This window comes from Sinocyclocheilus rhinocerous, unplaced genomic scaffold (assembly GCF_001515625.1).
Source record: "Sinocyclocheilus rhinocerous isolate Xijiao unplaced genomic scaffold, SAMN03320098_v1.1 scaffold1259, whole genome shotgun sequence".
NCBI classification, from domain to species: Eukaryota; Metazoa; Chordata; class Actinopteri; order Cypriniformes; family Cyprinidae; genus Sinocyclocheilus; species Sinocyclocheilus rhinocerous.
The window spans coordinates 677,380-704,722 of NW_015650717.1; the positions used below are offsets into that span (position 1 = coordinate 677,380).

A 27,343-nucleotide genomic window follows, 5' to 3' on the forward strand; every position below is an offset into this window, starting at 1 on the left:
CTTCAAGTGTTGACTACTGTATATATATATTAACAGGCCTATTCTCTAAAATTAGCACTTTCTCAAAACAAAGGAACACATAGGCTATGTTTGGTCTTCGTTGCTTTTCCCTAAATCCATATGAATTTAAGTCCATGTGTTCTAGTGAGCCCCCTACTGGACATCAAAATAACATCACATATTGTTTGATATGTCAAATATGTAATACAGTTCATAACTAGTTACATTTTTGCCATTCCAAGCCTTTGGAGTCTAAAAAAAGGGAATAATTCAGGTAGAAAATAATTTACTAAATATGTGATATTTAATAACATTGCTAAATTACAGCAGTGCATATTAGAAAGAAAAAACATGGCTTGGAGTAAGCTGGCTATTAAGGAATTTCGACAGTTTAATTTGACTGCGAATAAAACGTGTTTCAAATCCATTTAATCTATTGCTTCTTAATTATCAAAATTACCATAATTGACCTACATGAAATCTGTGCATTCTTCGCCTATATTTAATCGTTTCTGCTTCTATTGAAAATGTCAGAAGTGATTCAGAGCACACATTTGCTTATAACCGGTAATAATAACGATAGGCACCTTGAATTAAACTCTGCAGTTATTGCGAATAATTCGTGCTTCTCTCTTAAACTTAAATCTTTTTACTCTGTCCCTTTGTCAAATTTGTATAGGCTAGCCTACTTCAATATAGATAAACACTTCTTCTCCAGCATGTTTAATGTGGATTAAAGTAGGCTACGCCAGTATTTTAAAAGCGACCATAATGAATAATTTCGTTTATTGTAGCCTGAAAATGAATCGGACAATCATGTTGAAAGTCGTGTTGTTGCGAATCCACTGACTCTCACTAAGTGACCGCGTGTCGAACCTCACCTTTGACTTTGACCTCTAACCTAGCAAAGAAATAGGATGCATTTAATTTAGGCTGTACTAAGTAACCATGATGTCTCCATGAGGGGGTCGAAAAGAGACGTCTGTGAGATTGCATGTACAGAACACAATATTAGCGTTTTAATTTGCTTTAATCGTAGTTGAAACATTTAGTCGTGTCGGCTATTTGTACATAGAATGAGTTAATAGCCCTAAAAATGGTCAGAAATAGCAAGCTATTTTTTTAAAAAGCGTGTATAACACATTTATGATTTTAGCCTGTATAATTTTTTTTATTCTATGGTTTTATCGAACAGCTTATCTCGAACGTTAAATGCTTATTTTAATAACTACATGCAAAAAAGTCATAAATAAACAATAGCCTAATCATGTTTCCCTTTTGTCTTCAACTTTTGTTTTTCTTTTTAATGACTTTATTTTGCACGTGAATGCAAAGCAACATCTAATCAGTCTATCAAATCAATAAATTACATAGGCTAAAAGTAGTAAATAAAACAAACAAAAAGGACGTTAATAAAAATCATACCCCGAAAAGCACTGAAAAAAGCTCATATTCATTCCAAAATGCATTAGGCTATTTTGCTTAATACAGAAAATAAGCGGGTGGTGCTGCTGTTTCTGAGGATTAGCCACTGCCTATAATATAAAATAATAAATAAAGTCATAAAAATGTAACCATGGATCCAGTGGACCCTGTTACGTTTACAGTCTCCGTGTAAAAGCCAGCTCTTCTTGAACTAGAAGCTCCACAGATTATCAAAGCGATTAAACCACACCCCCTAATTAAATATCCAACCAGTCTCCGCCCACTCTGCTATTAGACAGTTATATTAGTTAATTCGAATTCTGCTAACATTTTATTGCTTATTCGTTTCCTTAAACATATATTTTTGACTATACGCACATATCCTGAGGAACATTACCACCAAGAAAACCACATTTGAGCCGTTACAAAATGACTTATACATACATAAGAGGGGGCGTGTCTTTTATGATCTCGCGAGAACTCAACTCGACCTCTATCCCCTGTTACTAGTGTGGTTTTTGACAGTGTGCTGCTGCAATCATGCTCAAAGCAATAAACGAGACACATCTCAGGCAGTTGGTAAGACAAATCCGTCGAAACGATGCATTAACCACTGCGCACTTTCTTTTAAAGTTGTCACTCGTTCTCTCTACCCTTTCTAGACAGAAATATACTTGAACGAATAGCTTAGCATGCTGGCTAACTCGCTCATTCAGTTCTGCAGATGTTGTGCAATATGTTACTAAACTGCTGTTCCTTTCCATAGAATCTTGTTTTATTGTGTTGTTTTTGAAGTGTGATCATTAAAGCGCAATGTCAAATGTTTGGTTACCTTGCTAACCTATTTTTAATGGTTATATAGTATGCTAGCTAGGCGTCTAAACGTTAAGAATCATATATTCTCATAGCTTTTTATAGTTCTGAACGGAAATATTGACCTTTTGAACAATATTTCAATATTGAATGAACATGACATATTGTTCATAACACTTTTAGGCACAGGTATATGATTAGTTAATAAACAGAGCTGGCTAACAACTATCTGTCAGGGTTATGCAATATGTAAACAGTGCATTATGAAACCTCTTCACTGTCCTTAAGTAACTGTTTGACCTACAATGCATTTAAAATGTGACCTACATTGTCAGACCCCAAAGTAGTATCAGATCTCTGTTATGTCTCAGATTTCTGATGACCTCTGTGGGCTACAGAACAATGTCTGTCTGCACTGCATTAAATAGTCTCCCTTATATCAGTTATTTGGGTGAAAGTCCCTGCCAGATATTTATATCTTACTGTATCAGATTCGGTAGTTAACCAAACCTGTTTTTTCTTTCCAGACTGGTCTGATTCAGAGGTTTCAGAGTACTCTGGTAGTTGCCGAGCACAATAATGAGACGCTGACCCCCATCACCCTGAACGCCATCACTGCTGCTACGAAACTCGGCAGTGATGTGTCCTGTTTGGTTGCTGGAACAAACTGTGCAAAGGTATTATCTGTTCATGCACATTGAAGTTTAAAAGAGTGATTTCAAGGGTATGATTATGGGTTTCTGGACAGGTTGCGGAGCAGTTGTCCAATGTTCAAGGGGTGAAGAAAGTTCTGGTAGCCCAGCATGAAGCCTACAAAGGTTTATTGCCAGGTAAACCCAACTTAATTTGGTTTTGTTTATAAATGTGGAAAGTATTTGATTGTTGTACTGTTCTTTATGGAAGATTTACAGAAGTAACTTTGCATAAAGCGTCTGACAGGTGAGGGAAGGAGGTATTGAGTGATTTAAATGAAAGACTTTCTTTCACAGAGGAGCTGACGCCTCTCATCTTGGCAACCCAGAAACAGTTCAGCTTCACACACATCTGTGCGGGAGCATCTGCTTTCGGAAAGGTAAACCCAAGCCTGAAAGGGTGACATTTTCAGTGTTTGCCCTGCCATTATATTAGGGGGGCGGCCCGCCCCCCCAACGGCACCCCTGAAGGTCAAGTTAATTTTATTTAATTTTATTTTCTCTATAGCGCCAGATCACACACACACAAGTGAGCGCACTCCCACTAGTATTTGTAAATATTAAGCCGCAAAACGACTATTTAAATATGAATTCTGCGTGTCTCTGTGTTAATGAATAGCGCAGATGTGCGGTTTTGTTTACCACTGGTACTGAAGGCGCTTGACGCTTGCGGTGATTTTAGCATCTGCTGCCTCACTAAATGAGGACATAAATACTTGAACAGCATCTCCAGAACTGCTCTGAGAGTCACTTCATGAGCATTTGACCGTTTCATTTGAGTAAAACTATCATCATATCATACACGCACAGAAATGTAAAGGTATTCACGGCAACCCGTCAAAATAAAAGTTCGGTTTAACTTGAGGGCATTGCGGCAGAAATATATTACTGTTGTTCATTAGAATGTACGTAACAGGCTGCTACTACTACTACTAAAATTATTAAAACCTTATTTTTAAGGAATAATCATACAATATTTCTTCAGTGTTTTAATTGTAATATTAAATTACCTTTATTTTCCAAAAAATAAAATTTGTTTAATTTTCATTACTTAAAAGATTGATTAAATGAATGTTTTATGCCTTAAAAATGTAAATGCACAACACAGAATTTCTGAGCAAAAATCATAAGGCTATTGTAAGAAATAAATGAAACTTGTTTTTATGCTTTTAAATAATTAGACATGCTAAAACAGAATTAACAATAAAACATAATATTGTTAATTCTGTTAACAATATTATGCCGTAAACCTAGGGGAATCACTGCATATTGTTGTCTTTATTATTGAGCAAGATTTTACCAGAAAAGATTTTAGATTTCTTTTATCGTATGTTATTTAAAAAGAAATCTTCTATTGTATTTTTGTTTTTGCTTGTTTTTGCTTGTTTTGTTGTCCTGGGACAGATCCTGTGTCTTTTGCACACCATGGTAAAAACAGCAATGTGGTCACTTTTTTATTTGATTGACAAACTTTTATCAGATTGAACAAACTCGATTATTCTTTTTGGATTTATTTTCCTTTTAATTTAATGTCAAACATTTATCAAGTGTTATGACTTATATTTAGATTTTTTTATGACAAACTTTTATCACTTTTAACAAAATTGACATTTTTGCCTTGATGTTTTTTTTATATGATGACAAGCTTTTATCAGATTGACCATAATTAATCAGTTTTTTTTTCTTTTTTATTTGATAAATTTGACAAGCTTTTGTTTTTATTAAGAACTTTGTACAGTTGTAAAAATGTCACTTTTTTGGCCTTGATCATTTTTGATCCTGAAGTTTTATCAGATTGAACAACAAACATTTTTTTTTTACCTTGTTGGGTTTTGTTTCTTTGGACAAATGGAAAAATTTGACATACTTTGCCTTAATGTTTTTTTTCTTTGACATATTTAGCATATTTTTGCTTTTTTTTTTTCAATTTGATGACAAACTTTTATCCCATTGAACAAAATTGACTCATATTTTGCCTTGATCATTTTTTGACATACTTATTTGCCTTGTTGGTATTTTTTTTATTTGGTGGTGAATTTTTACCAGATAACTAAATAGATTAAAACAAACAAAAAAAAAAACTAAAATCTAACTAAAAAAAATATATATATATATATTTTTGCCTTGCTTTTTTTTTTTGCCTACTAACATTAAGATCAAAATGCAAAACAGTTTTTTTTTTTTTTTGCTTTGCTCTTTTTTTTAAATTATTTGCTGAGAGTCTCTTTTTTTGTGGTCGTGTCAAATTTACATACATTTTTCCTTGATCCTTTTTTTATTTTCCACGTGTTTGCATCAATGATTAGTGTAGCTCTGCTTTGCCTAATGCAGGATTTTGTAGTTGTTCTCATTCAGAAGTTATTTGATTATTTCCCCAAAGCGAAAAGCGCAAATGGCAAATGGATTAGAAACTCTCATACTTCCGAGCCCCTATCAGGCTTCTTACTTTTGGAATAGTGGGAGAAGTCCGTCCTCAGTAAGTGCGGCTCTATTATATGCACGGTTATTTGTCATTCCACAGCCAAACTGTCAGGCAGCAGATCTAATGGTATTTAAATTGAATTGTAATACATTAAACAGTATCTTATGTAGCCTAACCCCAGACCAAAGAGATGTATTAGTCTCAATTTCCTCACTGGCTAAACATATTTTATTTGATGGATTCTTAAGTGGTGGATTTGGTTTCATTATGTCACTATATAAAACACTTGAATTACCACTATGCAATATTTTTCACCTCCAGACATAACTTAGAGCTCTTTTTCAGACTCAACGATATTTATTCCGTCTGCGATGCAGGATGGCCAAAGTTTTCAGACATGCGGTGAAACTGGCTTTTGATCAATGCCTGCCGAAATAATGCTATTTCCAAACTAATCAAATTTGACCACATCTGCAGATAAGAATGGACATGTTTCAGTGGCTCGAACTTATCCACGAGCTTCAGATACATCCGTCTGTCTTTTAATAAGGTTGTGTGTGTGCGTCTTTATTTGTAGAATCTCCTTCCAAGAGTGGCTGCCAAGTTGGATGTGGCTCCCATTTCAGATATCATTGAGATCAAATCTCCAGACACCTTTGTGAGGACCATTTACGCCGGTAAACATGCGCAAGTAGCACTTCTCAATGAAACGCTTGCTTTAAACCTGTTTGCTTTCAAATAACCTTCCTAATTCGTTCCATATCCTTCTCGTTGTTCAGCACACAGGTTGTGATTTAGGAGTCTGGCCATTGTGCACAGAGACACGCGATAACTCACGCTGACTTGAAACAAATCGTATATTTTCATTTTTAAATCTAAGGGGGACCCTGGAGCCTTTTTGTGTCCCACTTTGCATGCATTATTTTTCTGTTCATCGTTTCTCATCCATAAAATCTACTGCCATAAATACTTCCTAATTACTCCATCCACTTTATCTTCGGCTAGCACAAAGCACTTGTGTAAAAAAAAAATATTATTTACGAGATTTTTTTTTATTTAAATGTTATTTTAAATCCGATATAAACGTTTTTCATGCGAAACATCAAATGAAAAGTGGTGGTTTGCCACTTGTGGTGATCATTTATGCTCAAGGTTTCCAACCAGGGGATCCCCGAAGGTTCTGTGCATATGATTTATAATACAGTTTCTTAAATGATCTTAAAAGTATTTGAATGGACATTTTATGATGATATGTTTTTCATTGTGCAGTGTAGTAATGTGCATTAATGACCTTAATACAAGCTATTATAAAGTGAGAATCTAAGCTCCTTTTAACAAAAAATAATCAAGCTTTTTTTATATTGAGTCCACCAGTAAATATTAAAAGTTGATCTTAAATATCTTGTTTTATTTTTTAATTGAATTGAATTTTTAATTTTATATATTTAATTTTAGTATATTGTATTATACTATATATTTTGCTATTATTAACAATATTTCTTGTCATTTCTAACACCTATTTTACGTTTTTTCGTTCACAGGAAATGCCCTCAGCACAGTCAAGTGCAATGAAAGCGTCAAGGTGTTCACCGTTAGAGGCACTTCCTTTGAACCTGCGGCCGTGGATGGAGGCGGCGCATCTTCAGAGGAAGGTACCGAGTCGTTTCGTTTGATAAAGTTAAACACACTGCTGTTTGTTCATGTTTTGCTTTAAGGTCACGCTGACTTTGATACCACACACAAAGGTTTATAGTATTTAGTCTTGTATATAATCTTCCACTCCGTTGCAAGGTTTTGATGGGCTAGTTTGTTTAAACGTTGGCTTTAAAGGGATCGTAAAGGGCATTTCGGAACAACTCGGCCTGTTTATTTGGACGTCTCCTCACGAGATGTTGTTGCGTTTGCAGTCTCTCCGTCTGCCCCTGTTGGAGTCTCTGAGTGGCTGGAACAAACTCTATCCAAGAGTGACCGTCCAGAACTCACCAGTGCTAAAGTCGTGGTGTCTGGAGGTAAGAACCTCGCACTAGAACCACAATCATCCATTGGATATTACAGGAAAGTGTCCGAATATTAACTAATGCATGTTATAGAATGCATAGTTAACTCCCAAATGCTGAAGAAAAGTACAGTGTTTCAGCTACATTGAAAAACATGCTATAATAACATAACATGTTATGCAACAATATATATATATATTGCACGATTAATTTCGACACCCCTATTACTACTACATTCACTGTTATAATAACTGTTATTATGATGTAAGAATTGCTTATTGTATATTGTTTTATTACTGTCTTTTTGCCACGTATAGCTTTTGAGGCTGGTATGACTAAATAAATAAAATGATTTAAAATATAGATATCATGTAGTTTGACATTTCTATGTACTTTATTGTATTTTAATATTTTATTATAAACAGAACTTTATTGATTTATAAAAGCAATGAAGCACAAACTCTCATATTTTATTGCTTAATCAAAGAAAAATAACATCAATAAATTACAATAAACTGAAACCGCTTTCCACAGGGACTACATCATCTTTGTGTTTACGTTCATTGTTTGTTTGAGCCGTAGGTCATGATGTTGGGTCTTCCCTAGAAATTTCCAGGCATTTTTTTTCTTTGCTCAGAAAATCAATAGTAAACCGAGACGGTATCGATCCTACTGGAGTCATAACCTTGTCAGTAATTTCATATTTTATGCCCATCTGCCGTCTTTCTGTCATAACAGGGAGGGGCTTGAAGAGCGGCGAGAACTTCAAACTGCTCTACGACCTCGCCGACAAACTGAACGCAGCCGGTACGCTGTTTGTTTTGTAGATTTTTGCTCTAGGTTCAGTCTTTAGTGTTAGTTTTTAATCAAGCTATATGAATTTAAAATTAAACCACCAAAATGTTCTTGTAGTCGGTGCCTCCAGAGCCGCAGTTGATGCTGGCTATGTTCCCAACGACATGCAGGTTGGACAGACTGGAAAGATTGTGGCTCCTGTAAGTACCTCCGTCAAAAACCAGTTGTCTGATATCTCGGTGTGTCCTGCAGTCCATCATATGCACTAATTGCCTCTACAGAGATTTAAAAAAAAAAATCTCTCAAAGTTATAAAACCACCAGGTTTTTAGGCTTGATAAACCATCTCGACTTTGAATACAACAACATCTAATTGTTGTTTCTGTTTGAGTCCAGAAAAATGGATCCGTGTTGCCCTTTAAAAAGGTTAATTTTCCATTATCCGCTGTGAGTGGGACCTCCCAGCTGTCATTATCCACACATTAGCGGCGCTCTGAGGTAGTTAATGGCACATTCCGGCTTCTAAATGATTTACCAGAGCCATTAGTGGAGCCGTGCACCGCACAGGTCCACCCTGAGCTCAAACCGGGCAAATCAGCCCCAAACCCAATTCTCTAAATGTTTTGACAAGCTTGTCAAGCGCAACGTGACCGTTGTGCATTAGTATTCACCCTGAACAAGTCCCGAATGAGTTCTGCTGGCGAAGAGTCCAGTGAAATGAACTCGAGTCAAGATGGATGAGTGTTGTTTTGGGTCGATTGAATGTGCCTTTTGTGGTTAATCATAATCTTTTAGCCCTCAGGGTGTTGTTTTGATGACTGGATGTACATGATTGAGTTTTTTTGCAGAATTTTTGTGTAAAATGCACATTTAAAGATGTGCACCATGATGTTGCAAATACAACTATTTAAGTTTGACGTGGAGTAGCTTTGACTGTAGTATAATTATAATTATATATAAGTATATATACTATAGAACAACATCTGGTCCCAAACTAGCTAGTCCCTACCAGGGTTATTATAGTAAACTATATATATATATATAAAATAAAATTGTTACTCGAAATAAAATAAATGTTATAATAAAATTGTTACTAAATAATAACTAAATAAATTAAATGTTTCCAAGACAAAATATCTCTTTTTCATTTAGTTTAACTTCATGTACTAAAATAACTAAAGCTACAACCAAAATAAAATGAATAAAAATGATATGGACAAACAATTATTAAAACTTGAAGTAAAATAAAAATGAAAGCAAAAAAAAATGATTTAAAAATATTAACAAAATATTTATATAAACTATTTTATTTTAGTTTTTAGTTTGCTCTTGTAATATTGAGTTTAGTTTGTAATATTTAGGATGCCATTCAACTGAAGATTAAAAACCATCTTTCACAGATAATTTATTGAAAAAATCAAACAAAGCTGTATGGTAGGAAGGTTTCCAGGCATTCAGGCCCCTTTTGTGCCCTATTCATGTAAAGTGCCAACTTTCATAATCTCACAGATTTTTCTGCTTCTTGTGTATTGAAACATTCAGCAAAAAATACATTAGTGCAGGAGTTGATTTGATTGAAACGAGATGTTAGACAGATATTTTTGGTTTACTACTATTTTTCAGCCTTTGTTACCTCAGCGGAAAAAGTGTTTTAGAGATGGAGATGTTACATTTTGATGGGAAAATTTTAATTTGTTATGAAGTAAATGGCGAGGTGGAGGATGTCAAAGATCGTATTGGCTTTTAGACGCTTGGCAACAGTTATCTGATGACTACAAGAAATCTTCAGCAAACTTTTATCCACCACCCACTACAACCTCCTCCATCCTGTAGATCTTGAGATATTTGCAGGTCTCCATCACTTCAGGCCGTCTGAAACACCAGCCCTGCCCTCCTTCCTCTCCCACTGGCTTTTAGTGCTCCGGCCAGCTGCGTGTTCGCAAATTGAAGCGGTGGCCCCCGGGAGAGAGCCGCAGCCACATTAAACTGCACTGAAATATTAATGGAGCAGTGCATTAAGCTGAGAGCCACTGATGTACCACTCCCTCGGGACAAGGGTGGAGGCGAGGGGGAGCTCCCTGCCACATCCCCCAAGTGCTCCTCTTTTGAGTAATTGCGAGGATGTTGTGGCCTGTACTCCGGGACGGGAGGTCAGCAGAGTGCTTCCGTGCAAACGCCGAGATCCTGCCCGGTTTAGCTCAGATTTACAGCTTTAAACGTCCTTCGTTATTGTATCAATAGCAACCTGTGATGTTGCTAAATTGTCGCTTGTTGAGGGTTTTCAGTCACATTTCTGTCTAATATGCAAGCAGGAGTCTAGCTCATGATTTAATTTTAAGCACCAGGCTTGTTGCAGTTCATTTTAAGTGCTGCTAATTGAAACATGGCACACCATATTGTTGCCAGGGGCGTCAGCCAATCAGGCTTGTGCATAACATGATTCTGAAAGCATATTAAATGAGCTTCCTGTCACAAGTAATTCATAATTGGCTACTTTTGCACGTGAAGAGAGAATAATATGTTTTAATTTGTTTGTTAGGTAAATGAGAGAAATAATTTGATTTGCTTTACGGTTTATCTGTTATTAATGTTAAATTTAAAGGGGTCATATGATGCGATTTCAAGTTTTCCTTTCTCTTTGGAGTGTTACAAGCTGTTAGTGAATAGATAAGATCCCTAAAATTGCAAAGACTAGTCTCAAACCCAAAGAGATATTCTTTATAAAAGTTAAATTTTTTATTTTTTTTATGTTAAAACAAATGTTTATTTTTTTATTTAATTTTTTTGGACACTGATGTGACACCATCCCTACCTGAACTTCTTATTTTATCAATAAAAGTGTCAAAAAATAAAAATGGGCCCAATTCCTCAGGACAGGGATGAAAGCCTTTTGAAGCTCTAATTAAGGCTAAAGTAAACGTAACAAGAAATATACAATCTTCTTCCTCTAGAACACAGATCTCATTTGCACAAAAGATCCTCGTCAGGTCATCAGAGACATTTTAATCCAGTGCCTCAGACAATCAGCAGTACCGTTCAAGTGTATTATTAATAGCGTTGTAAATGTCAAATGACCCGGTATTAATTTCTTCAGCCAAACCCCATCTACAACCAAAACCAGAGCGACTCAAAAAAAGCTGTCCCATATTTCCCTTTTAAATTTTGCAGGGAGCATTATTCCACCTAATGGAGAGTGTGCAACTTCTGAATTATTGAGTTGCTGAATTAATCAGTGGCGACTCGTGGCTCCAACCAGAAGCCTTATACACAACTTCTCCTTCTTTCGGAGCAGAAAAGTAATTGATAGTCGGCACAAGTGTGCGGGTGTAGTTTTTCACCTTTATTTTCTGCCTCCTCTCACCAGAGCTTTATACGCCCGGCTGCGCACCATAGTTCAAGGTGGCACACGCGCTCACGGTGCCAGAGGGCTGCCACACACACACACACACACACAAAACACGTCCATCCGTTGTTGCTGTTTACCTTGTGTAACGCTAGCATTGTTTATTTGCCCTGTCGGTCATCTTTTATTCAGGCGGTGCGTGCTAGACACAGGTGTGCAGGTAAACTGTGTAAAAGTGATTGCTGACGATGGGCAGTGCTGGCGAGCAGGGGCGGCTCTCAGATCAGCTTACACATGATCACTCCTCAGATAACTGATTAAAATGTATGGGCTTTCTCCTCCTTCCTTAGATTGAAAAGTGAGCCGGGGACATATTGGGGTGATGATATAGTTTTTCAGGGCGCTCTGGAATACGGGAGCACCTCAGTTTTGGATGAGAAACTCGACTTATAGGAAAAGTTCAGGATGTTCTCAAATGACAACCATTGTGCCTAGGGTGCTTAAACAGTGGAGAAAAGTTTGACGGATATAAATGGGTTCTGCTTTAAGGGACCCTGTTTGCACTTGGTTTTGGTCAATCGGATCACAAGTAGATGAGGGAGACACACATTCCCATTTACACCTGGTGTTTGTCCACTTTTGACCACTTCTGTCCTGATTTCTTTGAAGGGAGGGTCTATGGGCGGGTATATATATATATATGGGTGGGTATATATATATGGGTTTTCTTTGATCTTTCAATCTAATATTATGAAATAAGCTTGCACAATTTATATGGGAATACAAAATGAGACAACAGAAAGTGGAGCCGAGCAGCAGCTTTCGTTTATGTTCTGATAGGCCCAAGACTACGCCAAACACTATGGCTTGGTTAGAATCAGGACTGCTAAGAGAATATTGTGCTCATAAACACATTTCATTACACCAAATACACCAAATACTGTTCTTTTTAGCAGCATCATATGACCCCTTTAAATGTTTAGAAAGTAATATCATTTGATTTAAATGAATATAATACACAATTATTGGCCAGAATTTATATATAGATAGATCAAATAATATTACTCTATTTTAATGGGAAAAACATGGTTAATCTACTACTGCCAGTAGTTTTCACATGCAGAGTACTGAATAGGCAGTGAAATGCAAATATGGGCTTTCATAAATGTGACATTATTTCAAAAGAGCAATAGATTGCTGATTTGTATGATATTTCCCTTTTAAAATCATTTAAATACTTTTTTGATTACTACACAGGAGCTGTACATTGCGGTTGGCATCTCTGGAGCGATCCAACATCTAGCTGGAATGAAGGATAGCAAGGTACAGTTAGTAATACATGTCAAAATACACACCCACACACTGTAGTACACTAAGAAGATATCATTTTTTGTGATAATATCTGCAATCAGAGGAAACCCCACCCATGACCAGCGGTGTCTCCAAGAGTTTCCAGAATATGCCAAGTTAACTCACTCTTAAGTGTGACGCTGTATTGGAATAGAGTGTTTTAAAAGCGATCTGGAGGAGCCTTTTACCTACATCCATAATTCATCTGCATTTTCCATTCCACATCTCTGGAATAGAGTTTCTGGTAGCACTGCTTTATCTGTCAGAGCCCATCACAACCATCTTCCTCCATATGTTGCATATAGGAGCATCATCCTCATGTTGATGAGATGTTTACAAGAATAATGTGTTAGCATTTTTTGTTACTACTGCACTTGTTCTGGGAATTGACTTTTGGGAATTATGGAGACTGTAGTCCATCAGCGCTCGACTCATAGAGGCTTTCTATTCAGTACAGCCCACCATGCTAAATAATTTATTTAATTGTTTTACAGACCATCGTGGCCATCAACAAGGACCCAGAAGCCCCCATTTTTCAGGTGGCTGACTATGGCCTAGTGGCAGATCTGTTTAAGGTAAGATTCCTAGTTGTAGCTGTGACCAAGCAATTAGCGAGTTGTGGTGCTCATGTAGGAAATGCAGGTTTGAATTAAATCCAACATAGATAGATATAGATAAATAAATAAATTATATATATAATTTATTATATGCATGTATGTATGTGTGTGTGTGTGTATATGTGTGTATATGTATATGTATATAATATATACACAGTGGTGGCCAAAATTATTAGAACACTAGTATTTTCACCAGCTAAAAAATTCATTAATGGCAAAATGATTGTTTGGAAATGTAAACTGATATTTCCTACTGATACACTACAGAAAAAGGTAGAAATAACTAAAATAAAACAATTTTTTTTAGCTGGTGAAAATCCTAGTGTTCAAATAATTTTGTTGTAGAATTATTATCGATCAGCCTATAATCATTTAGAATGAAAGTTTATATAATTTTATTATAATTGTTTTTTAAAATATATTTCTTATTGTAACATCTGATGTTTTAGAATTAAATTTTTCATGCAATTTTAATTTTATTAAATAGGCGTTGTTATAAATAGAATTAATATACCTAGTTTTTTATTTTTGATCAGCCTATAATCATTTGTAATAATAGTTTATATAGTTTTATTACGATTGTTTTCTATTATTTGTTATTGTAACATCTGATGTTTTAAAATTTTGTTTAGTTACATGAAATGTCTTGTTAACAGCCTATGTAATATTTAGTTAATTTATTTAAATGAATTGATTAAATGCAAGTATTTAACATAAAAGGATTACTTATATATATATATATATATATATACACAGTATATATATAATACCACTAAATACTAAATATACCAATACTTAAAAACACTATTAAGTATTATTAATTATTTCTAAATATTTATTTATAACAGTTTTACCTTTTATGGTACCATCAGCATATAAAACTATATGGTTTTGGTGGTGTGGTTTAAAGTTTTTCTATAGGCTTTGCTTTCACAGTGAATCACAGATAAATGGAAACTGTTACTAGGGCCGGAGTTTGGCTGGATGCTATTTGCATGTGAAATCCAGAGACTAATAATAACTCCATCCATTTCTGTTCAAGCCTTCGCCCCACGTTCAACAGCAACACGTTGTGTTTCTCCCGTCTGTGCCTGACAAACAGCCGTAATTATCATGAAGCTGCTCTGGAAATATTCCATTATTTCCGTATTAGCATATGAATAGCTTATAAAAACGTGCACGCTCTCATTATACACCTGAATGAGGGCTCTGAGCTCTTTCCCCAGCCAATCAGAGGCCATGTTAATGACATCACTTAGCACCGAATTGGATCAGAGTGTAATTGATGAACATGGTTAAATACTTTAGGGTGTTCTGACACACGGCGGGCAAGAAATTGTGAATGGAAATGAATGGAAATATACATACAGTCTGTCAGACGGAAGGATGCATCATGGATCCAGTTGCTTACAGCTGGTTTAAGATGGTCACTAGGCCGGGTTGATTAGCTAAACTATCTGGCAGACCACTATGGACCAGCAACAAATCAGCTGCTAAACCAGATTGACCAACTTAAACTGGTTTGACCCAAGAAGGCCTATAATACAAAGAGAAATCTCTCTGTTTGCATTCATACATCAAATAGCCAGTGTCAGTTTTTGCACTTAAATAATTTCCTAATGGATGAAGTCCTGTCATTTATTATAAACTGTTTCATAAAATATGTCAGAATAGAGATGTAAAATGAAGATGGCTAGATTTCTGAAATAGAAACCAGAGACATTTCCTACAGTTTAGTGGTCAAAATATTATATATATATGGGTGGGTATATATATATGGGTTTTCTTTGATCTTTCAATCTAATATTATGAAATAAGCTTGCACAATTTATATGGGAATACAAAATGAGACAACAGAAAGTGGAGCCGAGCAGCAGCTTTCGTTTATGTTCTGATAGGCCCAAGACTACGCCAAACACTATGGCTTGGTTAGAATCAGGACTGCTAAGAGAATATTGTGCTTTTTACATTTTTCGCCTTAAAAGTGAACCTACGATTTCAGATGGCAAAGCTGGCTTACATGCTTCAACGACGTGTCCCGTCGTGTTTAAGAATTCAGTCAGCAGGCAGAGAGGAGACGGTCTTTAGTGGATGTTTGAACGCATTTGCACAAGTAATCCAGTCGAATGCGTTTTAGGGCCTGTTTACACCTGGTCACTTCATGCATTTTCTTTAATAGGAATGCTGTTGATCGTGAAAAGACCAGGTGTAAATGCCCTCCGAAATGCTTTCAAAATGGATTTAAATCCGATCACTCAAACTACTAAAGGTGGTCTGGGACTCATTCCAGATGAAACTGGAGAAGTGTAAATGCATCTGGTTGATGAAACTACACTTGTAAATTTTACTCTTCGCTAAATGTTAAAATGATAAACGTGTAAGAGCTAGTTGTAGGCCAAACAACATGTTATAGACATATATGACAACGCTAATGCGACACGCATCGCCGTGGATGAGTATCTGAGTATCTCTTCAGCAAACCGATGCGCAAACTGCCGCAAATGAAACTGAAAGTAAGTCGCAGACATTCAACATGCAATCATCTTCATTAAACGTAGTAAGCCTAACATTTCTTTCCAGTGCTGATGACACGTTCTCTCCGGTTGCGGACTTTGATTTTGAAATTAGCTGAGGATGAATAAAATGCAGTGCATATCTGTTGCTTTCGTTGACGTGAATTCAAATTAAATTTGTTACATTTGCATAAAACGTGAGAATTGAAGATCGGGATTATATCCGTTTAGCGGAGACACATTTATGTTGCCAAGTTTAAATGAAACCGTTTTAACAAATCAGATAGCTATCCAATCAGAGAAAACGCATGAAGTGACCAGGTGTAAACAGGCCCATAGACCTCTGGATGTGGTCAAAAGTGGACTCGCTCAAAAAGTTTCAGATCCTGTTTACACCTGTATGTAGCTTTGTCCACTTGGCATTGGATCAAAAACGCATCTTAATACCAGGTGTAAACAGGGCCAGGGTGTTGAAAGAGTTGGGCCAGTTTATGTATCAATGTATCCATTTCTAGGTTGTACCCGAGTTGACCGAAGCCTTGAAAAAGTGATACTCCTCAGGAAGCTGGTACTCACCTGGAGAACTTCACTTGGATCCTGCCTTAAGAAGCTCAGAGTCAACGCTCCACTGATGTTCACTTCCTGAATGTGATTTTTCTCCAGAACACTGTGTACTTACAATAGCTAATGTAAACATTAAACCACTTCTTTTAATAAAAGAATTAAGTGACACAATGGCTGGAGGTTTTCTGTTTTTCAAAGTTGGGTAACATAATTGTTGTTGCAGTCTTTGGCTAATTCAGGGTTGTCCAAGTCTGCGCCTGGATACCCACTGTCCTGCTGAGTTCAGCTCCAAACCTAATTAAACGCACCTGAGCCAGCTAATAAGGATCTTCAGGATCACTAGAAACATCCAGGCTGGTGTGTTTGAGCTAAATTATGCAGGACGTTGGCCCTCCAGAAGCAGGATTGGACACCCCTGCTGTATACTGACCTCGGTGGAGTAGAGCTCGTTTATCCAGCAGTCGTAGATGGCTGTCTTATGGTGGTCTTTACATATTGTCTTCTATTTGTGGAAGTAACTTGCTGTTTGTTGTATTTTAATAAGGTAGCTGTCTGGCCCTGGATGTTCACTGAAGTGATCCAATAAACATACTTCTGCTTGTACTTGTGCTTTGGTTTTATTACTCATTCTCACATGACCATTATGCTGCATATTTTGGCATTCTGCATACTGGAAAACAGAACAAATAATATTGTATTAGCATACACATCCTTACTACTACAACAAGCCTGACACAAAAAAAATTACACTTGAAGTTTGAATTGACCAACTTTTATTTGCTTGACATTCTCTTCCATTATCAGTTTATAAAATCCCTTGTCGATAACACAGGATTAATTTGCCTCAGTCAGAAAGCAGATACGATCTTTTCAAAGGCTCATGCTATTGGGATGGGGGTTAAGGTTTAGGGTTATGACAACATTCTAACCATAATTTCTCATAAAAATCTTCTTAATACTGTATACCTGATATGTTCGCCTATCGTTTGCTCTCCGTGTTTTAAAAATACTTGAGTTTAGCACTTTTTTTCTCGCATAGAATTTGAATACAAACATCAGCATCAGTAATGTAAGAAAGGCAAAGGTAAGAAATTTGGCTGAATCACACAGCTCGACACATTTGAACACGGATCAAATGTAACCCTGCAGCGTTGGGGGAAAAGGACTGGACATTGTGTGTCAGTTACATTTCGTACAAATAAATCGACAAATTAAAAACTCCCTCCCACGCCACCCTGAATGAGAACACGTGATAAGTCTTCCAGCCACACTCCAATATTGGTCTACCGTCTAAAAGTGTGTTTTTGCTGGTTTCATACACCACTCGCCCAACAGACACTGAAATTCCTGAAGGATCTTCCAATGATGGCTCCCAAAGTACCTCTCCCTGACTCCTTGGAAGGTTGTGCAATATTGGCAGGAGTGACACAGTTCAAGTGCTCTTGCAGAGTTGGAGTGAGAGAGAGAAAGAGAAATGTGCATCTGTAAGGAGGAACGTTGCATGAGGCGGGTAGCAGAGAGCATTATCCTCATGTCACTTCCTGTGCCCCTTTCTGAGAACATGAAACCTGCGAGAGATTATCATAGTGCTGTTTGACACAGAAAGAGAAAGACAGATTGGCTGTGTCCGAAACAAGAAACTGCTGCCCAATCACTCAAAGTTTTTGGATGAAGGTACCCCTTAAGGCAGGTTCCTCAAATCTGTACCTGGAGTGCTACTGCCTTGAAGAGTTTAGCTCAAACCCTGATCAAACTCAACTACTAGTAATTTTTTAGCCTTGTGGGCAGTGCGCTGACATATAGTGCCGTTGCGCTTCAGGTGTCCCGAGTTTGAGTCCCGGCACACATACCTTTCCCGATCCTGTCCCCTCTCTCTCCCACTTGGCTTCCTGTCTTAAATACTGTCCTATCCTAATAAAAAGGCAAAAACACCAAAAATAAATCTTAAAGGGGTCATATGATGCGATTTCAAGTTTTCCTTTCTCTTTGGAGTGTTACAAGCTCTTGGTGCATAAAGAAGATCTGTAAAGTTGCAAAGACTAAAGTCTCAAATCCAAAGAGATATTCTTTATAAAATGTAAGAGTCAACCACGCCTACCAAAAAACGGCTCGTTCTAACACGCCCCCACATGTCTATGTCACTATGTGGGAAGATTTGCATAACGCCGCCCAAATGTTCAAGCAAAGAAAGAAGGCGTAACTTTTATCCTCGCTGTAGTATTGTTGTTGCCGCCGCCATGTCATGGAGACGCTGTGTGTTTCGTTGTGAAAGCGAAACTACTTTGTTTAGTCTTCCAAAAGAGGATGATATCTGCTTCGTCATGCCTAGAGCTGATCCATGCTGGTCGCTGAGGAAATACATCAACTTAGTGCTGTGGATCGCCAGAGAAAGGTGGGGCATAGAGGAGAAACAATAATGTACAGTATGTGGAAAATAATGTGTTTTTTGAACCTTAAACCGCATAAACACATTTCATTACACCAAATACACAAAATAATGTTCTTTTTAGCAACATCACATGAACCCTTTAAAAAAAGGAGTTGGAGTTAAACTCTGGAGGGAAGTGTCCCTCCATGGCCGGATTAGAGGAACCGTGCCCTAAGGTTTTAGACAGGCTTCAAAAACCCTATATCCTCAGATCTGACCGATTCCCACCTATTTCTTTGTAAATATTTATAAATTACTTCTTTTAACTGATCCATCAGTCACTTTTCAAGTAACCACTGAATCAGTTGTTGGGATATCATAGACGGGAATGATATGTCCAATGTATCAACCAAATGGAGGCATTTCAGTAGTAGGGGCACACCAAATAGTGAACTAGTTATGCTGCTAGTAGACGCGTTGGATGCACACCAACAGTACACATTTTGGATGTCTTAACCTGACTGATCTATTTCAGGTGTTGTTGTCTCTATTAAGGAGCTGATGAGTTGGTGTGTTTGATTAGGAGGAGTTAAAAAATGTCTATTGTTGTACTTTCAAGATCATGGTTGAGGAAACACTGGTGTAAATATCACAATTGGTTAATGGGTTGTCCAATCCAGCTCGTTTACAGCCACCATCCTGCAGAGTCTGACAGAAACTTAAGGCTGGAATACAACTTTATGACTTTTGCCTAGAACAGGGGTGGCCAACGTCAGTCCTGGAGACCTGCATCCCTGCAGAGTTTTGCTCCAATCTTGATAAAAACACCTGCCTGTAGCTTTCTAGTAACCCTTAGACCTTGATTAGCTTTTTCAGGTGTGTTTGATTAGGGTTGGAGCTGAACTCTGTAGGATTGTGGCTCTCCAGGACCGACAATGGCCACCCCTGGCCTAGAATTTGTGACAAGGCAACTCCTATTAATCTTGCAAAAAGAAGCAGGGGTAGCTAACCCTGCTTTTGGAGAGTTGCCTTCAAATAGAATTTAGCTCCAACCCTTATCAAACACACCTGAACCAAGCAACCAAGATGTTCTGGATTACTTGAAAACTACGGGAAGGTGTGTTGGAGCAGATTTGGACCTGAACTCTGCAGGAAGGTGGCTCACCAGAAGCAGTGCTGGCATAGAGCCATTTACACTGCCTCTGAAACTACTTGGCTAGTCACTAGACTCGGATATGACTTGATGTCTTCCTACCTTGGGATACTGTCAGCGAAGGCATAATTTTTCATGTTTCCGACACAGCCAGTGAGTAAGCTATATAGAGAGAGGCCAAGAGAGAGGCTGCTTCAGCTGGTGTTGGTGGTCACCGTCCCAAACGTTATGCTCTATGTGTCCGGTATATGGCTCAGTGGAGTATCTGCTGGCTCCATAAGCCTGTACTTCTCCTCCAGAGATGGCTCAGTCCCCTGCAGGTGAATTAGTGGCTTGGTCTGGAATACGCCCAGACTTTCCTGGTTTCTCTTGTTGTATATGTTCACCCTGTGCTCCAGTTCCGGACTGGCCTTCACTGACCCTGCCGGACTGGGCAATTTAAGGTTGACTGGGTCCACCCTGCCTTTTTGCGCCAGGCAGGAGTCCTCAGACAGAGAATAGAGCAGCTCTTTGACCACCGCGCTGGGGTCGTGGACACCCGGTTGTGTGCCGAGGGTCAAAGGGCTGCAGTACGGAGGAGGGCAGTAGCGTTGGCCGCTGTAGTCGGAGGTGGAGGCCTCCCGTACGGTAGAACTGCAGTCAGTTGTGGAGCCCAGCGTGTGGCTGCTGACACTATGCTGCCGGGCAGTGAAGCTGCAGCTGGACCGGGACATGGTCGTGCTGGATGCTTCACTTACAGAGCTGCCCGTGCGCTCCTGGCCACTGCCTGGGCCGTCAGCACTGACGAGGGAAGGCGGCAACTGTTTGGGGTTGGTAGGAAGGTGGACATCGATGGCTGCTGTGGTTATGACACGTGCACCAGGGTCGGGCACCCCGATGTCTGTGTGTACAACAGATAGTATAACTTAGTGAATGAGTGCCATCTTAAATATTTAAGCATCAGTGCCAGTGGTCAACTGATACATTAGCCAGACCTTTTGGCATTTTGAGATCAAATGATTACCGTACTTGATTGAACAATGGGGTGTAATCTTCAGACTGCCTTGTCGATGTATATTATGGAATATTTGAGGGAATTTCAAGCAGGGTTATTATAGATAACTAAAACTGAAACTAAATTTAAAGCAAAAAATAATCTTAAAATTAAATGAAATAAAACATGTATTTCAGCTAGTTGCCAAGTCAACATTTCTCATATTAATTTAGTTTAACTTGATAACTAAAAGTGAAATAAAAAAACAATAAAGCTATATATACACATAAAAAAACAACTAAAAATTATGAACACAACAAAATTACTAAAACGAAAATGAAAACAGAAAATATTAAAATAAAAACTGATTTAAAATATTAATAAAAAATTATAATAGTATCTTAATCATACTAAAATAACACTGATTTCACGTAAATATTGCACAAATGTTTAATTAAATTTTTTTACTTCTCATTTGCCTATTTTTTTTTTAATTATATACTTGCATACTTCACTATGCACATATATTACATATACTGTACATACCAACATTTTATGTCCCATGATCCACCTTGCTATCTAAATATTGGCATCAGCCGATGAAAAACTTGTATCAGTCAACTAATATTTTGGATGTATGTATCCAATGCATGTAAGCAATTGTTTGCAGTGTATCTAAAGGATACATTTGGCAATAAATATGCAAATATTATAAGCATAGCTCAATCTAAATAAATAAATAAGCAAAAAAAAAAAAAAAAAGAACTTACCGCTACTTGGCTCACTGTAATACTGACTGATGTAGTTATTCATATCATCCTGAACCACACTCTCTGAAGAAAACAAAACAAATGAATGTCAATCACAACATTGCGATTTAACGACCCAAAACCAAAAAACATAGAAACACAATTTTTTTCCCTTTAAAAATAAATACATTTGAAATGTAAAAGGTTTTCTGATCATTTTTCTCATTTCACTGCTTTATAACAGGAGAACGTTTATGAATCACTATGTAGTGAAGTGTGCTACAGTGTAAGCAATGCATTAACGTTCTGATTTTGGCCACCCTTATCTGCTGCTTGGCCTCCTGACCCAAAAAGAGGCTGTCTGACGTGGCTGTGGCTGTAGATGCAGCGGAGGTCATCGGCTGGGTAGAAGGTCTTATGATCTGCCTGGCAGAGCGAGGAGTCGACTGCACTCTAAGTGCCATCCGCACATCTCTGGAGACGAGACCCAACTCACTGCGCCTTTTTAAATTCATTTTTACTGTTTGAAATATTCATCAAACGGAGGCTCGGGAGGAGATGGGCAGCCGACTAAAACACCAGGAAGACAATCACAGCTGAATATAAATAACACATGAGGATGAAGACGAGTACACACGTTTTTACTTCTCCCAGGGAAAGAGAGTAAAACAACATTTCTCAAAAAATAAATTGTACTTTCTAAAATTTGCAATTGTAAGCATTTAGGTAAAATTGTATAGTTGGTATTGTTTAAGGTGAAGGTTTGACATGTAATATGCCACACAAAGATGATAACTAGAATACATATGTGAGCTCTGAAGTCTATCCTAATGTATTGCACTGAGAAAAAATAATTATTTGTGCCTTGTGGTTAAAAGCCAAACATCCTTAAAACAAGATACATTTAAGTGGGAAGGAAAATGTTTTCATAGAAAAGTGTATTTTTCTAACCTCATTGGCATTTTTTCTCGTTCTAAAATGTCACAAAATGTTACATTTATTTTTTAAACGAAACCGCGTTCAGCTCTGTTCTGCTGGCTTTGAATTTTACACTGTCAAAACGTAATCATTTTATGAACTAGTTATCTTTGGCGTTCCCATCCAGTATTTCAGGAATCCGGTTTCTGAAACTAAGCAGACTTCGAGAACGATGATTCAACATGATCGTGTCACGCAGTATCTCTGTGTGATCACTCGGCTCGACGCAGTCAATTCTCAAAACGAACCACAGCGGAGATAAAAGAGACCTCGCTCTCGCTGAACTCTCTCTGACAGGTAGCGGCCTCAACTTCAAAAAGCAGCTCTATAAAAACAGATCACTCAGCAGCTCTTATATTTTCTGCGTCTTTGTCTTCGGTGCTTTAACGCATCTAACTCCTGTGGTTATATGTCTTTGAGGCGTCAAATATAAAATATGGCCGCTAAGATACGAGCCCTCGGGCAACCGTCACTCTGTCTCCTCTCCTCCGCTCTTCTGTCTCCAGGGGTCGGCCTGCGCTTTGACAGCATTTCTGTCCACGTGTCATTTAGAGGAAAAAGCCACGGGCTGGCTCCTGGTGCCCACATTTCCCACAATCCTCTGGGGGATGAAGTGTGCCTTGCATGAGGACCATTGTGGGGGTTTTCAGGTTAAAGGAACAGATGTTTGTGCCATAGTTGAATACTCTTTCAGGAGGAACAAGACCCAATGCACAGAGCAGCCTGTGTGTGTAACAGCTGTACTGCTGCCAGACAGATCCCAATGTGACCTGACATGTGGGGAACATTATAGCGGTCTGTTATAATGGGATATCATACGATCTGTCCTGCTTGTAATGTCACAGTAAATACTGAAGGGATGTTGTTGTCTGTGTTCAGAGGCTGGGCTGATTTAAGGCTCGGAGGAGAAGCAGGTACCTCTGAATCACTGAACTGTAGCCATTGAATTGAATATTGTGTGTGTGTATGTATATATATATATATGTTCAGAAGTTTGGGGTTGGTAAGATTAAAAAATATATATATTTTGAGTAAAGTCTGTTCACCAAGGATACATTTATTTGTCCACAAATACAGTAAAAATAGTTATATTTTATATTAACTATATATTTATTAAATAAGTTAAAAATTAAAATAATTAAATAAAAATAATGTAATGTTTATTCCCAATTTACAATATATGACTGTGTGGGACTGGTTCTATTTAAAAAAAAATATATTTATAATAATTAGGTTCAGTGATTTCACTTTAATGGCAATGAATAGGTTCTTTTCATTGCCATTAAAGTGAAATAGCTGAACATAAACACAGGAGCCTGAAAAAATGCTAATTTTAGAAGAAAATTTCTAATGCCACTTAGAGGCTTTTGCATCTGAACTCTTCACACACACACACACACACATATATACAGTATATATCATGTTCAAAAGTTTGGGGTTGGTAAGATTTTTAAAAATATATTTTAAATAAAGTCTCTTTTGCTCACCAAGGATACATTTATTTGTCCAGAAATACAGCAAAAACCTTTATATTGTAACTGTTTTTTTTTTTGACATAAAAATATTACTACAATTTTAAATAACTGTTTTCTATTTGAATATGTTTTAAAATGTAATTTTTTTCTTGTCAAAGCTGAATTTTCAGCATCATTAGTCTCCAGTCTCCAGTGTCACATGATCCTTCAGAAATCATTCTAATATAATGATTTTCAGCTCAAGAAACATTTATTTTTTATAATCAATGTTGAAAACAGTTGTGCTGCTTAATATTTTTTGTGGAATCCACACTGCTTTTCATGATTTCTGATGAATAAAAGTTCAAAAGAACTAATAGAAATACTTTGTAACAGTGTAAACATCTTTACGCTCACATTTGGTCAATTTAATGCATCCTTGCTGAATGTAAGTATTAATTTTAACCTTCAGAATGGTGGATAGATAGATAGATAGATAGATAGATAGACCTGGGCTGGTTAGAGATAGGACAGGTCTGGGTACCTGGAGGAGGTCTGGGCTCTCTGGTGTTGGCGCGGCACTCGTTGTCACATCCAGCGGGTCCCAGGCCGTCTATTTCCTGGAAGCTGCTGCTCTGTTTGCCCCACACATGGTGGATCTGCATGGCGGCCTCACGCTCAGCGGCCAGATCCAAATCCTGCTGCGCCAGGTGAGCCCTCAACTGCCTGATCTCAAACTGCCCAAGACAAGAAGACAGACCGAGACTGATTTACTGACTGCACTGTTTCTTCTGCAGCAGTTGCAATGCTGTTAAAGTGGGAGCTGTATATATATATATATATATATATATATATATATATAATATCTGAATATATAAACAGTACATTTTTGAATATTTTTATTTTAGTAATTTAATTTGCTGTCATTATAAGCTGGTACATATACAGTAGGCCCGGTTTCATAGACAGGGTTTAGCCTAAGCCAGGATTAGGCCATAGTTCAATTAGGACATTTAAGTAATTTTTATAAACATGCCTTAGAAAAAAGCATTACTGGTGTGCAGCTTAAGACAAAACAAAGGCACTGACATGTTTTAAGATCAGTCAGTGCAAGTTTCTTTCAGTTGAAACCGCTCAGATTTACATTTTAGTCTAGGACTAGGCTTAAGCCTTGTCTGTGAAACCGGGGGATAATGTAAAAGTAAAATATGTTTAGTCAAGAAACTCCACTAAATTGAAAGTCTTAATTAACAGATTTTATTCATATTGCAAAATAATAATATGACTAAAATCAGCTTGATTTCAACGTAAACAAGGAGATCTAACATTTTATTCAAAGGCAAAACTTAGCTTATTTGAATAGTGATCTACAAATAGTGTAGAATCTTTTATTTCTTATGTCTTATTTTGTTTGTTTAAATTAGATTATAAACTCCAGATTAATTGAACTGTTTATTTGTTACCTTGCTATCTAAATTTTAGGAGTAACCATTTCGGAAAACCCCACAATCTAAGAAGATTATAGCTCTTAAATTATAAAGTATAATTATAGCTATTATTCTAAGTATAATTTTGATTAAAGTTATAGCCATTTAATTTATCAAACATATTGATTACTGGCAGTATTACAAATCATTATCTATAATTTATATCATAAACACACTGAAATGGATCTCCTTGCAACATTGTAACTCTAACCAATATGCTTTATTTGTTGAATCAATGTCCACACACTCGACATAATCAATGAGCTCTACTGTTCTCAGGGCCGCTGCGCTGATATCGACAGCTCTCAGATCAGCTCCCAACAAGACATTTCTATCAGTCTTATCTGTCTTCTTCCCGAAGGAGAAGAACAACAGAAACACATCGAGGGTGAATTGTGTATTTCAGTGGCGTGCATTGATCCCTGTCTGTGTTATCTGTCTGCTGGGCCCAGGACAGTCTGGACGGGTCACGTGACTGTTTTATGTAATACGCTGGGTTGGATTGCAGCTTGAAACGCGAGCTTGCATCATCCGCCAAGACCCGATCAGAAATGAAGCATGAGCTTGGTGCGGTTAAAAATATGGGGGATATTCAGGATGCATTGTGCTGTTGAGACACAATTCACACACAGCAGAATCTGAGGATACGAGTGGCATAACATTCTGAACAGACAAAAAAAAAAAAAAGATTGTTTAAAATCACCTTTTCAGGGGACTCTAAAGTGGTAAAATTGTAATAAAATGTTAATAACTGATACAATCTGATCAATAAAAAACAAATAAATAAACATTTATAGGCGATTACAGGCGCTGTGTTACTGAGCAGATGAATTGAAGTGAAATTTGATTGTGTGCCAGAGTGCTGCCCTCTGCTGGACAAATACACCGTGCAACATGATGATGGAATTATGGAAAAACGTTTGGAGAGGGGACAAAATAATAAATAAAGACGTTATAACAGAACAGTTCACCCAAAAATGAAAATTGGCTGAACATTTACCCTCAGGTGACCCAAGATGTAAATGAGTTTGTTTCTTCATTTGAACAGATTTGGAGAAATGTGGAATTACATCATTTGCTCACCAGTGGATCCTCTGCAGTGAATGGGTGCCGTCAGAATGAGAGTCCAAACAGCTGATAAAAACATCACAATAATCCACAAGTAATCCACACCATTCCAGTCCATAATTTCAAGACGACTCTTGAAATCAAGTCTTGTGAAGTGAAAAGCTGCATGTTTGTAAGAAGCAAAATCAACTGTTTTCATTAAAACAGTTCTAATTCGAACCACAGCAAACCAGTCAAAATATGAGTCCTTAATCAACAATATCGCATCCTCCAGTGAAAATGTCCATCTCCTATTGTCTTCTCACATCAGAATCCACAACATATTTGTTTAGAACTGTTTTTGCTTGTAAATGATGCTTGATCTGTGCATATTTCTCTCCTGATTCAGACAAGATTCACTTTTTCACTGGAGAAACAATATTGAGGATAGAGGACTTGTTTGTAACTAAAAATGTCTTGATGGATTTGTTTGTTACAAACACACACCTTTTCACTTCACAAAACGTTAACTGATGGACTGGAATGGTGTGGATTACTTGTGGATTATTGTGATGTTTTTATCAGCTGTTTGGACTCTCGTTCT

The 27,343-nt window shown here is 37.3% G+C and overlaps 2 protein-coding genes across 3 annotated transcripts in view; one reads left to right on the forward strand and one right to left on the reverse strand.

The window, feature by feature from the left end:
- Positions 1–1,904: 1,904 nt before the first annotated feature.
- On the forward strand, positions 1,905–17,133 carry LOC107712526 (electron transfer flavoprotein subunit alpha, mitochondrial-like). The gene is made up of 12 exons (XM_016517818.1): positions 1,905–2,004; positions 2,766–2,915; positions 2,987–3,068; positions 3,228–3,310; positions 5,930–6,029; positions 6,894–7,004; positions 7,260–7,361; positions 8,088–8,156; positions 8,262–8,344; positions 12,744–12,809; positions 13,331–13,411; positions 16,482–17,133. The coding sequence occupies exons 1-12, from the start codon at positions 1,966–1,968 to the stop codon at positions 16,515–16,517; spliced, it is 1,002 nt and encodes a 333-aa protein (XP_016373304.1). The 5' UTR covers positions 1,905–1,965; the 3' UTR covers positions 16,518–17,133.
- A 2,832-nt stretch (positions 17,134–19,965) lies between these two features.
- The window catches only part of LOC107712525 (transmembrane protein 266), an 85,445-nt gene continuing 78,067 nt past the window's right edge, over positions 19,966–27,343 (reverse strand). For both annotated transcript variants that reach the window (XM_016517816.1, XM_016517815.1), the window contains 3 exons: positions 24,750–24,942; positions 21,795–21,857; positions 19,966–20,931 (listed from right to left, as the gene is read on the reverse strand). In XM_016517816.1, the coding sequence (XP_016373302.1) occupies positions 20,285–20,931; positions 21,795–21,857; positions 24,750–24,942 (903 nt within the window). In that variant the 3' untranslated portion in view covers positions 19,966–20,284. The remainder of the gene's footprint in view (positions 20,932–21,794; positions 21,858–24,749; positions 24,943–27,343) is intronic.